The 13,875-nt window shown below is 47.1% G+C and overlaps 1 protein-coding gene across 1 annotated transcript in view; it reads left to right on the forward strand.

Moving 5' to 3' along the window:
* LOC141133447 (complement C3-like) overlaps positions 1-13,875 on the forward strand; it is a 174,436-nt gene that overhangs the window by 99,233 nt on the left and 61,328 nt on the right. Inside the window, exons 18-20 of the mRNA XM_073622829.1 lie at positions 1,078-1,231; positions 7,138-7,223; positions 7,582-7,721. Of these exons, the coding sequence (XP_073478930.1) occupies positions 1,078-1,231; positions 7,138-7,223; positions 7,582-7,721 (380 nt within the window). The remainder of the gene's footprint in view (positions 1-1,077; positions 1,232-7,137; positions 7,224-7,581; positions 7,722-13,875) is intronic.

The raw sequence follows: 13,875 nt of genomic DNA on the forward strand, positions 1-13,875 counted from the left end.
TGCAACGCATTTGCAGACCCTGGGAGGTTACAATTTCCTGGTGCTGAACAATGTGTTGCTGAGGCTTCGTTCAGTCAGAGGAAGAGCGGTGGAGAAGGTAGCCAGCTGACCGATGCCTTTAAACAATTTTTCAGTCCTCAGCGTCAAGGTCTGATCGGTTCAAGCAACCATTGCCAGCATCTGCATTACATGGTGCAGGAATATCTAGGGACAAGAGCAGACTTGGAGACCTTTCCAACAGAGCATCCACTGGGTTACTGGGTCTTGAGGATGGACCACTGGCCAGAACTTGCTCAATATGCAATTGAGCTACTGGCCTGTCCTGCATCCAGCGTGCTTTCTGAACGCACATTTAGTGCTGCTGGAGGGTTTGTAACGGATCAAAGAGTGAGCCTGTCCACAGACTGTTGATAGGCTCACATTCATAAAAATGAATCAGTCTTGGATCAGCAGCTATTAAGCACCTGATGTTTATGTAACTGATTAAATTTGCTATGGATGTGGGATCCATTGAAGACTGCCTATGCTGACTATCCTATTCCTCCTCAATCTTGATGATGCTAGCTTTCAACAATATTTTTGGTTTAGGGCACCACCGCCACCACCCAAGGACCAATTTTTCTGCCTTTGTTTAAGAGGGGCATGTAATTACAATTTTTGATCCAATATTTCACAGCAGGGTCCGTTCCTGTGCCCAACAAGAATATCTGTGAGGGGTTACAGTGTTGTGGTACCACCACCCTAGGCACAATTTTTCTGCCCCTGTTTAACAGGGGCATGTAATTATAATTTTTGATGTAATATTTCAACGCAGGGCCTGTTCCTGCGCCCAACAAGAGTATCTGTGAGGGGTTACAGTGTTGTGGCACCACCACCACCACCCAAGACCCAATTTTTCTGCCCCTGTTAAACAGGGGCGTGTAATTACAATTTTTGATATAATAATTCACAGCAGGGCCCGTTCCTGCGCCCTACAAAGGTAACTGTGAGGGCTTACAGTGTTGTGGCACCACCACCAGTATTGCATTTACTGTTATTTTTGATCTCACATTCTGCCATTTTGTCTCCTCTTTCCAGTCCGTCCCGGTTCCAATATCATAGACTCAGAAAAGGCAGGGAGTCTTAATACGGACAACTATGAACCCATGGAGAATTTCAGGTCACGGAGTATCTTTTATGAAAGCTGGTTGTGGAAGCTTGAGAGACTGCCCACTAGAGCAGACAGCAGTGGGTAAGTGTAACCTAGCTTTGGCATTGCACTACACATAACAACCCATGTTTCCTAAAGTTTGCTACTAGAACCACTCAGGACTGCTTTAACCAAATGCCGCGTACACACGGTCGGACTTTCCGGCATACTTGGTCTGGCGGACCAGAGTCTGCCGCACAATCTGACCGTGTGTAGGCTCCGGCAGGCTTTTTTTCCCAAAAGTCCGCCGTACCAAGATTTAAAGCATGCTTTAAATCTTAGTCCGCCGGACTCAGTTCCTGACGGAAAGTCCGTTCGTCTGCATGCGTCTATATGCTGGTCCGACGAACCAGATACGACGCAAGGGCAGAGTACTGCATCTCGTGCTTGCTGCAATAGGAAAAACAAATTTTCCTATTGCGGCGAGTGCGGGGCATCCCAGGCCCTTAGGTCTGGTATGGATCTTAAGGGGAACCCCCTACACCGAAAAATCGTCGTGGGGTCCCCCCCAAAATCCATACCTGACCCCGATCCGAGCACGCAGCCCGGCCGGTCAGGAAAGGGGGTGGGGACGAGCGAGCGCCCCCCCCCCCCTCCTGAACCGTACCAGGCCACATGCCCTCAACATGGGGGGTGGGTGCTTTGGAAGAGGGGGCGCCCTGCGGGCCCCCCCCACCCTAAAGCACCTTGTCCCCATGTTGATGAGGACAAGGGCCTCTTCCCGACAACCCTGGCCGTTGGTTGTCGGGGTCTGTGGGCAGGGGTCTTATTGGAATCCGGGAGCCCCCTATAATAAGAGGGCCCCCAGATGCCGGCCCCCCACCTTATGTGAATGAGTATGGGGTACATGGTACCCCTACCCATTCACCTAGGGAAAAAGTGTCAATAATAAAACACACTACACAGGTTTTTGAAGTAATTTAGTAGACAGCTCCGGGGGGGTCTTCTTCCGGCTTCGGGGGTCTTCTTCCAACTTTGGGGGTCCCTCCGGTTCCTCTTCTCCCGGCATCCGGTTGGTTCTTCTACGCTTTCCTTGTCTTCTCCCGGTGTTCCAGTTCTTCGGCCGGCTCCTCCGCTGTCTTCATGCCGCTCTCTTGCCAGCGGAGGTCCGGACTTCTGGTCTTCTTCCCATGTTGACACGACGCTCTCTCCGTCTGGAATGGTCTCTGAGAGCTCCGATGTGACTTATATAGGCGGAGACCCCGCCCCCTTGTGCCGTCACAGTCCCTGGGCATGCTGGGACTGTGACCGCATAAGGGGCGTGGTCACCGGGTGATGTTGACCATGCCCCCTAACACTTCACAGTCCCAGCATGCCCAGGGACTGTGACGGCATAAGGGGGCGGGGTCTCCGCCTATATAAGTCACATCGGAGCTCTCAGGATCTGAGGGCCCTCTTATTATAGGGGGCTCCCGGATTCCGATAAGCCCCCCGCCCGCAGACCCCAACAACCAATGGCCAGGGTTGTCGGGAAGAGGCCCTTGTCCTCATCAACATGGGGACAAGGTGCTTTGGGGTGGGGGGGCCCTGCAGGGCGCCCCCCTCCCCCAAAGCACCCACCCCCCATGTTGAGGGCATGTGGCCTGGTACGGTTCAGGAGGGGGGGGGCGCTCGCTCGTCCCCACCCCCTTTCCTGACCGGCCAGGCTGCGTGCTCGGATCGGGGTCTGGTATGGATTTTGGGAGGACCCCATGCTAATTTTTTGGCGTAGGGGGTTCCCCTTAAAATCCATGCCAGACCTAAGGGACTGGTATGCCCCACGACGGGGCTTGCAAGGTGTCAATCTCGCCGATAAAAGCGGCGAGATTGACTTCCTTTTCTAGTCCCGTCGTACCCGAGTCACATTCAAAATGAACGGACTTGGCCGTGTGTGGGCAAGTCCGTTCATTCTGAAAGTCCGCCGTAACTCTGGCGAAAGTCCGTCGGAAAGACGGGCGGACCTAGCCTGCCGGAAAGTCCGGTCGTGTGTAGGCAAGTCCGTCCGTTCAGAAAGTCCGGCGGTAGTCCGGCGGGAAAAACGTTGAACCAAGTATTCCGGAAAGTCCGCTCGTGTGTACGCGGCATTAGGGGCTAAAGGTGCAGCTACCCTTGAACCACTGATCCAGGTGGCCCACCAGACCCAGAAGTGGTCCTAGCTATGGGTGAGTTTTCATTAGCCCAGCAGTACCAGGTTCAAGAGATCAGGAAAAGCATTTGTTTGAGGGCAGGGACCGATGTGTATGTACAATATAAATATGTAAATGTAAAGTGCTATATGAAAGCGCTAGATAAGTACCTGAATTAAATAAATAAATAAAAAATGTATTGGAAGTCCAGTGTTTGAAAATGGAGCCAGGATATGGACAGTTAAAGCAATAAGTACAAGCAGTAAATGGGCTTGAAAATTAGCCCATATCGATATATATATATATCGATTATATATATATATATATATATATATATATATATATATATATATATATATTACTGTATATGTATTTCAAAGTTCATAACACAGGCCCTGAATTCCCAGCTCTTCTCCCCTTATTTTCTATAGAAATAAGAACTTGGCAGTATGCCAGTATTCCAGTGTAAAGAAGTAGCAGGTGCTGTGGGCTGTTGGAAATCCCACTTCTTATGCCGCGTACACACGGGCGGACTTTTCGACCGGACTGGTCCGATGGACTTTCTGACGGACTTTCGACTGACTTTTTAATGAACGGACTTGCCTACACACAATCACACCAAAGTCTGACGGATTTGTACGTGATGACGTACGACCGGATTAAAATAAGGAAGTTGATAGCCAGTAGCCAATAGCTGCCCTAGCGTCGGTTTTTGTCCATTGGACTAGCATACAGATGAGCGGATTTCTCGATAGGAACTGGGTCCGACAGAGTTACGACGTAAAGATTTGAAGCATGTTCCAAATCTAAAGTCCGTCAGACTTTTGACAGAAAAAGTCCGCTGAAGGTCCGATGAAGCCCACACACGGTCAGATTGTCCGCCGGATTCGGTCCGCCCGTGTGCGCCGCATAAGTCTTTGTTTTAAAATTTGAGAACCAACTACTTTACAGTGTCTGCAGCTACAGAGGTCAGTGGGGGTTTGTTTTACAGGCTAATTGCCCCTTTTGCAAAATAAAGGGAAAAAAAGGACACCCATATTGCATAAAGCAAAAATGTGCAATAATTATTTTTCTGCGTTGGGTATTGCAAAGCATTACATCCGTGATCAGTGGATTGTGGGTGCAATGTTATGTTTCCTGCAGATTATTCCTTGATACCCTGGTCCATACCAAGGTTACAGATCTTTTAGTTACGGAGCTGTAAATGCATGTCAAATTCAAATAACAGGTGCCAGCAGGTAGCAGAATGGCGCAATTCTGTAAGGGGGAAGATGAGGGTTTGAGAGTGGGGGCCTGCAGACTCTGACCGTGGTTCATTTTACACCCTAAATATGGGTCAATATGGTCAGAAAGGTGGCTTTTAAAGCTCTTGTAATGCATGTTTAGAATGTGCAAATATAGACAAATATAAATGTAAAAAAAGGACACTTGTAGACAAACAAGGATTCAAAGTTGGCATCTGGTTTGACCTTGGGAGTGAGAGTTAAACCACTATAACAAGCATGTCATTACAATTTTTGATATAATCATGTCATAACAAGGACAGTGTTCACTGCCAGAGAGTATAGAGGGGTGGGGGGATGAGAAAAAGCAGGGAAGAAGGAAAAGAAGTGCGGTGTACACAGTGAGGCGGTGTGGGCCCAACTCTAATCTAAATGTAAGGTATTAAACGCTGAGCCTTAAAGCAGACCTTCACTCAATAGATGCACTAGACATCATTGCACTCCTCTCGCCTTTGCAATCTAAAATGGCAAAAAAAAGTTTTTATATTTTTGTTCGCCCCAGCCCCAGCCTTCATTTTCACCTAGGTGAAAATGATGTATCTAATCTGAAGCTTCCTGGGATATGCATGTCACATAACCCAAGAGGCTGCAGGAGTGGGGAGACACAGCGGTGAACCAAGCTGCATGCATCATCAGTGGCTGTCTGCCTGAACCCCGAAAGGGCAGCCAGGCCCCTAATGATGTAAAAAAGAAGATAGTGGCACAAGACCTAAGCTGCGGCACCTGAGCAGCAGATCACAGCAAGACAACACTGGATATTCTGGTGCCTATGTGAAACAAGGACGACCCAGCATAACAGGTAAGGGAGGTTAAAATATCCGGCTCCCATGCCCCAACTTCACTAGGCACCTCCTATCCTGGAATTTATATGGGCACTAACTCCACCCATTACATCACTGCAGGGAGGCTTTGTCTAATAGGGGATCTAACACCAAATTCCCTATTAAAGGGGTGTCAAACTCAATTTCATTGCAGGCCGCATCAGCATTATGGCTGCCTTCAAAGGGCCGGTTGTATCTGTAAGGCTATATAAATGTATCTACTCTTTATCATTTTAAACAATTGCCTCTTCATTTGATTATTACTGCTGGTTTTAGCTCAGGGGTGCACTGTGTACAGAGTGCAGGGTTCAGAGGTGGGCTATGCACAGAGTGCAGAGTTCATGGGCATGCTATGTACGAGTGCATAGTTCAGTGGTGCGCTATGTACAGGGTTCAGGAGTGTGTCATGTACAGAGTGCTAAGTTCAAGGGCGCGCTACATACAGAGAGCAGAGTTCAGGGGGTGCACTATGTACAGAGTGCAGGGTTCAGAGGTGTGCTATGTACAGAGTGCAGGGTTCAGGAATGTGTTACGTAGAGAGTGCAGAGTTCATGGGTGCGCTACGTACAGCATGCATAGTTTAGGGGTGCGCTATGTACAGAGTGCAGAGTCCAGGGGTGCGTTATGTACAGAGTGCAGAATTCAGGGGTGCGTACAGTGTGCAACTCCAGCCCCCCCAACAAAGCTTACTTACATCTCTACTCTCTCCTATCTGGTCCAGCTCTAGTACCTCCCTGTGTAGGCGGGTCTAGTACCCATGTATTTGGCTCTAGTACCTCCCTGGGTAGGCAGGTCTAGTACCCATGTATTTGGCTCTAGCACCTCCCTGGGTAGGCAGGTCTAGTACCCATGTATTTGGCTCTAGTACCTCCCTGTGTAGGCGGGTCTAGTACCCATGTATTTGGCTCTAGTACCTCCCTGTGTAGGCGGGTCTAGTACCCATGTATTTGGCTCTAGTACCTCCCTGTGTAGGTGGGTCTAGTACACATGTTTTTGGCTCTAGTACCTCCCTGTGTAGGCGGGTCTAGTACCCATGTATTTGGCTCTAGTACCTCCCTGTGTGAGCAGCTCTGCCTTGCCTTGCTGAATAGGATCAGATTCTGGAGATCTGTCCCCTCTGTGCCCTGCAGTGAGTGCTTGCAGGGATCTGTTAGATTCAGGAGCTGCTGAGAGCAAAGCTGTCTTTGTAAACATAGAAGGCTTTTGTGTTTAAAGTTGAAGAGAGTAGCGGGAGTAAAGGGTGAGAGCTGGAAGTGGCTGAACTGAGTTCGGCCACTTTTCAGCTGCAAAACTGGGTGCGAGGGCCACACGACAAGGCCTGGCAGGCCAGATTCGGCCCATGGGCCTTGTCTTTGACATATGTGCCCTATTACCACACTATTTTGGAACAGAGCCACCAAGTAGCAGACTTGCTAACTGCACCTGCTTACAAGTACCGGGTATTTCTGTCTGCTCCCAGGGCTGCATAGAGAAGGGGAAATGGTAAAGTAATAGTAAGTATTAGCTGGTGGGTGGGGTGGGGGGGATAAAGCATACTTGTTACCTTTGCTATAAATGGAAAAAGCACAGGTCTTCTTTAGGGGTGCACTTCTTGGTTTGGAGGGTTGAATGGCAGGTAGAAAAGGATTCCAGAAAAGAAAAGAAGCATATAGGACTTCCAGGAGCTTGAAAAAATTACAATTGTAAATCAAATATACTTTGTACAGGAATATGCAATGGTTTCCATTTGTTTGTCACAGGTATGCATCAAAGACTATCAATGCCAACTTACCAGAGTCCATCACTACTTGGGAATTCACAGCAATCAGCCTCTCTCCTAACTCAGGTACCACATCAAATGAAGGCACATACTTAAAGAGAATGTATGGTGGTTTCGAACATAATTTAATAATGGGCAGTCACTACACTGAAAAGAGGAATTATTTTGGAAACCCTTTTACAGTATATCTGAATAAATGAATTTGGATGATGGGTTACAGTATTTTGTGGGTTACATGATTTATCATTTCCATTTTATTGCAATGGCTCTGCCTTTGGCCTATAACGATGGTTTCCATCTCTCTACAGACAATAAACGATAACAAAATACCTAATAGATGGTAAAAAAAAACAAAAGGCGAAAGTCCAGCCTAACGCAGCTCCTTCACCCATTTGTACATTGTCTCATCATCGTCTCTTCATAGGTATTTGCGTCGCCAAACCCTTTGAAATGCTTGTGAAGAAAAGTTTCTTTATTGACCTGCGCCTCCCGTATTCTGTCGTGCGCAACGAGCAAGTGGAGATCCGGGCCATCCTGTACAGTTATATAGATAAAGAAATTGAGGTACTGGAATGTGTAAAGTTCTATTGTTTCTACATTGTATAAAAAAGATTAGCACTTGGGTTTGGCACGTTTAACGGTTTCCTTCTAAAAATCCAAAAACGAATTGGTAGGTTAAACCATACCTGTCTGAAAAGTCCTGAAACTTTCTCACACGTTCACACCCATTATGGACCAGAACATGTTTTGCATTTCTGCTGTGGACCTGTTCATCCATCGTTAACTTTGTCATTACTTTAGAAAAAAGAAACACGTATATCGTGTTTTTAAGTGCAAACCAGGTTTTCTTTTGTGATATTTGTGATATGTTATGCAATCTTTAGACAAAAAAAGTAACAAAACAAACAAAATAAATAAATAAATAAATAAACTTTTTTCTTTTAACCACCCCAGGTCCGGAAGATTTTACCTTCATGACCAGGCCATTTTGTGCTATTGAGCGCTGCGTTACTTTAATTGGCAATGGCGCAGTCATGCAATGCCTCACACAAATAGAGCTTTCTTTTGGTGCTATTTGATCACCACTGGGTTTTTAATTTTTTAAATATAAAAATTAAAAAACAAGAATTTCTACTTTCTGATATAAAGCATGTGAAAAAAAATCTAATTTATTAATTTAGGCCAAAATGTATTCTTCTACATGTCTTTCGTAGGAAAAAAAAAACCCAATAAGTGTATTGGTTTGTGTGAAAGTTATAGCGTCTACAAACTATGGAATATATACTGACAGAGAAATTCCCCTATTTTTTGGGGACTTTTAAGGCACTTGAATTACAAAAATATATATGAGAAGGGAAGTGCGTGAAAACAGAATTTATTGGTACATCAACGTATAATAAGAAGAGACATGGCTAACTAGTTTACTATTACACCAATTGTGAAATATATGAGGGCGGTATACCCTGCTTGGAATCTGGACCTGAGGACTAAACATTTATCCTCTATGCTCAAAAACTGGTGATTTACCACAAATATCATCACCTCTCTAGTTAGAAGCCCTGCTATATCATCCATATTGGGGACTACATGTTCCAAACCTGTATTAAAGCCAGGGGTTGGCTCTCTAAGGCCTCAGTGCTACCTGCTCCCTCTATATAGGTGGCGTTCTCTCCTCTTCTATGCCTCTGAAACATAATGATATTGCACACTATAATATGATGGGCAAGGGTACAGATTCTTTCAAACTTTGTTTTTAACTGAAACATGGCATGTCTACATACAACACCACTTGATTGACTATATAATACTCCTCATACCCCTGATGAAAGAGACGTGAACTCTCTGAAACGCGTCGGGCAGAGGAAGATTCGTCATATTTTCATATATTTCACAATTGGTCTAATAGTAGCCTAGTTAATAATGACTCTTCCTATTATATGTTGATGTACCAATAAATTCTGTTTTTACGCACTTCACTTCTCATATAAATTTGTGTAATTCAAGTGCCTTAGGAATTTCTTTGTCTATATACATTTAACTATAGGGATGTGGCACTTTGTCAAGGGTTGTCACCTTGAGTCTATATGGTATATATAGATAAAGATAGGAGTGCAGCGCTGGATAATATACCAATAATACAAATAAATATAATGTGTATGATTACAATGTGTACAATACACATTGTAATCATACACATTATATTTATTTGTATTATTGGTATATTATCCGGCGCTGCACTCCTATCTTTATCTATATCCTTTGTGCCCTATATCTGGGTTATAGTGCTTAGCTGCAGGATATCCTTCACAGTCTTTTTTTCAATGTTTTCACATTTATCACGCACCTAGCGCAATTCTTCTTTTTTTAATTTTTTATATGGTATATATATATTGGAATATTTTTTTTTTATACCAGTAATGGTGGTGATCAGCGACTTAAAGTGGGACAGGGTGCAGCGGGCAATCTGACACTAACTGACACTGGGGAAGAACTGGCTAACTGACCCTGACATCACCAGTGACACTAATACCGTGATCAGTGATAGTACTATACACTCTCACTGTCAGGGCCGCTGAAAGACAGTACAACCGGTCCTGTTGTACTGGGCCCAGACCCCATCAGCTAAACATGGGGGCAGCTTTATTGTTCATGTCTGCCTAAATGAATAAATGGATTTTACTAGACCACACCCTTACTCCTACTTGCTTACCAGGGCTTAAATTACATTTCTCTAGGCCTCATAAGGTTAACAGAGGGGGGGTTAACAGAGGGTCCAGGAGGTGGGAGCAGAGGAGGGACTTTTTTTTAATTTTCAGGGTGTAGGCGAATAAAGTCAGTGCTGCTTTTCCGCTGCACCCGGAAGGGGTGGGGTTTAGGTGTGGTTGGGTGGGGGCTGTATGGGGCCCCATAATTTCTAACAGCGGCCCTGCTCACTGTACTAATGACACTTGCTGGGGAGGGATTAACATCTAGGGCAATCAAAGGGTTATCTGTGTGCCTAACAAGTGTTAATGTGTGCTGCTTTTTACTGCTTTGCAGGGAGAAGAAACAGAGAGATTGTTCAGAGCGTGTGTACAGAGCTCTGTGTTGATTGTCAACACAGGGCTTTGGGCTGTGATTGGACACAGCTGATCAGCAGGTCCCGGTCATGATTCATGACAAACTCCCGCTGTGTACAATTGCTGTGCCTGTACGGGCCGCCCATCCGCAGTACACTGCGGGTAGACACTGTACGGGCCGCCCATCCGCAGTACACTGCGGGTAGACAGTCCACAAGTGATTAAAAAAAATAGTGCTACTATAAAATAAAAATATGGTTTTTATTCTATAATTTGACCAGTTTAAAATGACACTAATATGATATGTGTGTATGTATATATATATATATATATCAGGGCTTATTTTCAGCGGTAACGCGGGGGAACGCAGTTCTGGCACCTCCACCACTTCAATGTATGTAATAGCAAGGAGTGTTGGGTTGTGCTACAGTGTCCATTGATGCTGGCTGCTGATGGATCTATTGCTGCTGGAGGGGATCTATTTCTGCAGAAGGGTTGATTGCTGCTGGGGAGGTCTATTGTTGCTGGTGGGGGATCAATTGTTGCTGGGGTGGGTTTTATGTTGCTGTGGGGGATCAGTTGTCACTGGGAGGGATCTACTGTTGAGGGAGAAGTCAATTATAGCTGGCTGCTAGAGGGCTCTATTGTTGCTGGGTGGTATTTTGTTGTAGGTGGTCCATTGTTGCAGGGGGGGGGAATCTATTGTTGCTGGTGGGTCTATTGTTGTTGGCTGTGGGGGGTCTATTTTACTGCTTTTCTTGTTATCAATAACAAATTCCATACAAATTACTTAGTACCACATATGTTACTTGGTTCTGTATTCTCTAAAAGGGGCAGTGCTGGGAGGTGGGTAGGGGGTGGAACTAAGTACTGGTGCTCAGAGGTAGGTAGGGGCAAAGACAATGGGTAACTCCCAAAAGGGGGAGTTCCTGCACCCATTCTCTGAGGAAAAATGGTTGGAGGGTGAAGGGGAAGAAGGAGTTAATTAGAGCTATTCAGGGTAAAGTGTGGGTTGATAAGGGGTTTAATAGAAATGTTTTATTTAACCACTCCAGGATTTACCCCCTTATTGACTAAGCCATTTTTTTCAATACGACACTGTGTCGCTTTAACTGACAATTGCGCGGTGGTGCAACGTGTTACCCAAACAAAATTGATGTCCTTGTTATCCCACAAATAGAGCTTTCTTTTAGTGGTTGTTGATCACCTCTGCATTTTTTATTTTTTGCGCTATAAACAAAAAAAAAATAGCTGAAAATTTTGAAAAAAAAATCATTTTTTTTTACTTTCTGATATATTACATATCCAAAAAATATATATAAAAAAAACATATTTATTCATCAGTTTAGGCCAATATGTATTTTGCTACATATTTTTGGTAAAAAAAAATTGCAATAAGCGTATATTGACTGCTTTGCGCAAAAGTTATAGCGTCTACAAAATAGGGGAAAGATATAGTGACTGTAGCGATGGCCCCATGGGGTTGCTACGTGTTACAGCATCCACACATTTCACCCTGCTCCCAGACCTCCATTCGACACAATTTTCAGTCAATGAACAGTCTCTTGTATGTTTTTGTTGTTTTTATTAGGGGATTGAAATTGGTTGGGGAAAAGGGACATGGGATGCCCATAGGATGAATTAGTACTTTGTAGAATTAAAGTAACTGTGTCACACTTCTCAGAAGAACAAGATGACTGACCCTAAACTTGACAGACTTTTACCTCAGAACACTTCTTCCAGCTCACTTCCTCCAGCGTACTACTTCACTGTCCAATTTTAGTAATCCTGTCACACCATCAGAACATGACTAGGCCTCACTATGAATAACTCCCAGTGTCTTTACTTGATGACCCTTTGTAGGCCGGAGCCTGCAGTACCCCTTTGTGGTAGCAACCGATTTCCTTGAGAAGAATAAATGTAGATGATGGACTACTGATCCCAGCAAATCCCACTTGCAAATCCTGCCCACCCTCATGGCTGCATCAATTTGACACAAAACTCCCACAGTCTCTCCCTCTGGCCCTACATCCAACTCCCATGGCATGTCTCTTCCAGAGCTTTCCACTGTGCTTTCCACTCACCGACACCTGCCCTGGGTCCTTCCTGAATGACTTTACTCCAGACGGGCGTACCAACTGTCTCCTCCAGCTCCTGTTCCAGGACACCTCTCCATGAGCAATAAGAAGAGGCTCCCTCCCAGCTCCCGAGCTCCCTGCCGGAGGTACACCCCCCCAGAAAGGGGTTCCCTCAGGCATGACAGTCTAACACTCTATTATCCAGTTCCCCCAGCCGACAACTCCTCCTCCAGCAGGCTGACCATGGGTATATGTAGGAGGCCTGCCCCCTGCCAATCCTATTTGGGGATTGGTCAGAGCTCCTCACATGTACCTCATATCACTGCAGGACAAAATAGAAAAAAAGGGACACTCCTATAGCCACATCCGAATAAATTAAATGTCATAAAAAGAAAAAAAGGGGGGTCAACAAGGACACCCTGGGCGGACTTTAGAGGCACAACAAACCTGAGAAAGTATAGCATAGTTGCCAACTGTCCCGGATTTCCCGGGACATTCCCGGGACTTACACTCCATTCCCGAATTTTTTGTGTCCCGGGCAATGTCCAGAAAAATCCGGTTTTTGATTTTTCCCGCCGCCGCCGCTAGAGGTCTGCGGCCGGCGGAGACATTGTCTCCGCCGGCCGCCATCTTGAAGAAGCTTGAAGACGGCTGGGGGGGGGCTAGACGGAACTCCTCCGTCGCCGCCCACCCTCCGCCCCGCCTCACTCCGCCCACCCTCCGCCCGGCTCCGCCCCGCCTCACTCCGCCTACCCCCGCCCCGCTGCCAGGGAAAGGGGCGGAGGTTTTGCCATGCGGTATTCGAAAAGACCGGCAGACACCTCTGAGGTAGGGGAGGAGGGGCGCACCGCTGTGGGAATTTGTAAGGGGGGCTCCACTGGGGACACACCTGATGTAAGGGGAGCTCCACTGGGGGACACCTGATGTGAGGGGGTGCTCCACTGGGGGACACCTGATGTGAGGGGGGGCTCCAATGGGGGACACCTGATGTGAGGGGGGGCTCCACTGGGGGACACCTGATGTGAGGGGGGGGCTCTGCCGGGGACACCTGATGTGAGGGGGGGCTCCACTGGGGGACACCTGATGTGAGGGGGGGCTCCACTGGGGGACACCTGATGTGAAGGGGGGCTCTGCCGGGGACACCTGATGTGAGGGGGGGCTCCACTGGGGGACACCTGATGTGAGGGGGGGCTCTGCCGGGGACACCTGATGTGAGGGGGGGGCTCCACTGGGGGACACCTGATGTGAGGGGGGGCTCCACTGGGGGACACCTGATGTGAGGGGGTGCTCTGCCGGGGACACCTGATGTGAGGGGGGGCTCCACTGGGGGACACCTGATGTGAGGGGGGGCTCTGCCAGGGACACCTGATGTGAGGGGGGGCTCCACTGGGGGACACCTGATGTGAGGGGGGGCTCTGCCGGGGACACCTGATGTGAGGGGGGGCTCCACTGGGGGACACCTGATGTGAGGGGGGGCTCTGCCGGGGACACCTGATGTGAGGGGGGGCTCCACTGGGGGACACCTGATGTGAGGGGGGGCTCTGCCGGGGACACCTGATGTGAGGGGGGGCTCCACTGGGG

The sequence above is a fragment of the Aquarana catesbeiana genome, linkage group LG03 (assembly GCF_042186555.1).
Source record: "Aquarana catesbeiana isolate 2022-GZ linkage group LG03, ASM4218655v1, whole genome shotgun sequence".
NCBI classification, from domain to species: domain Eukaryota; kingdom Metazoa; phylum Chordata; class Amphibia; order Anura; family Ranidae; genus Aquarana; species Aquarana catesbeiana.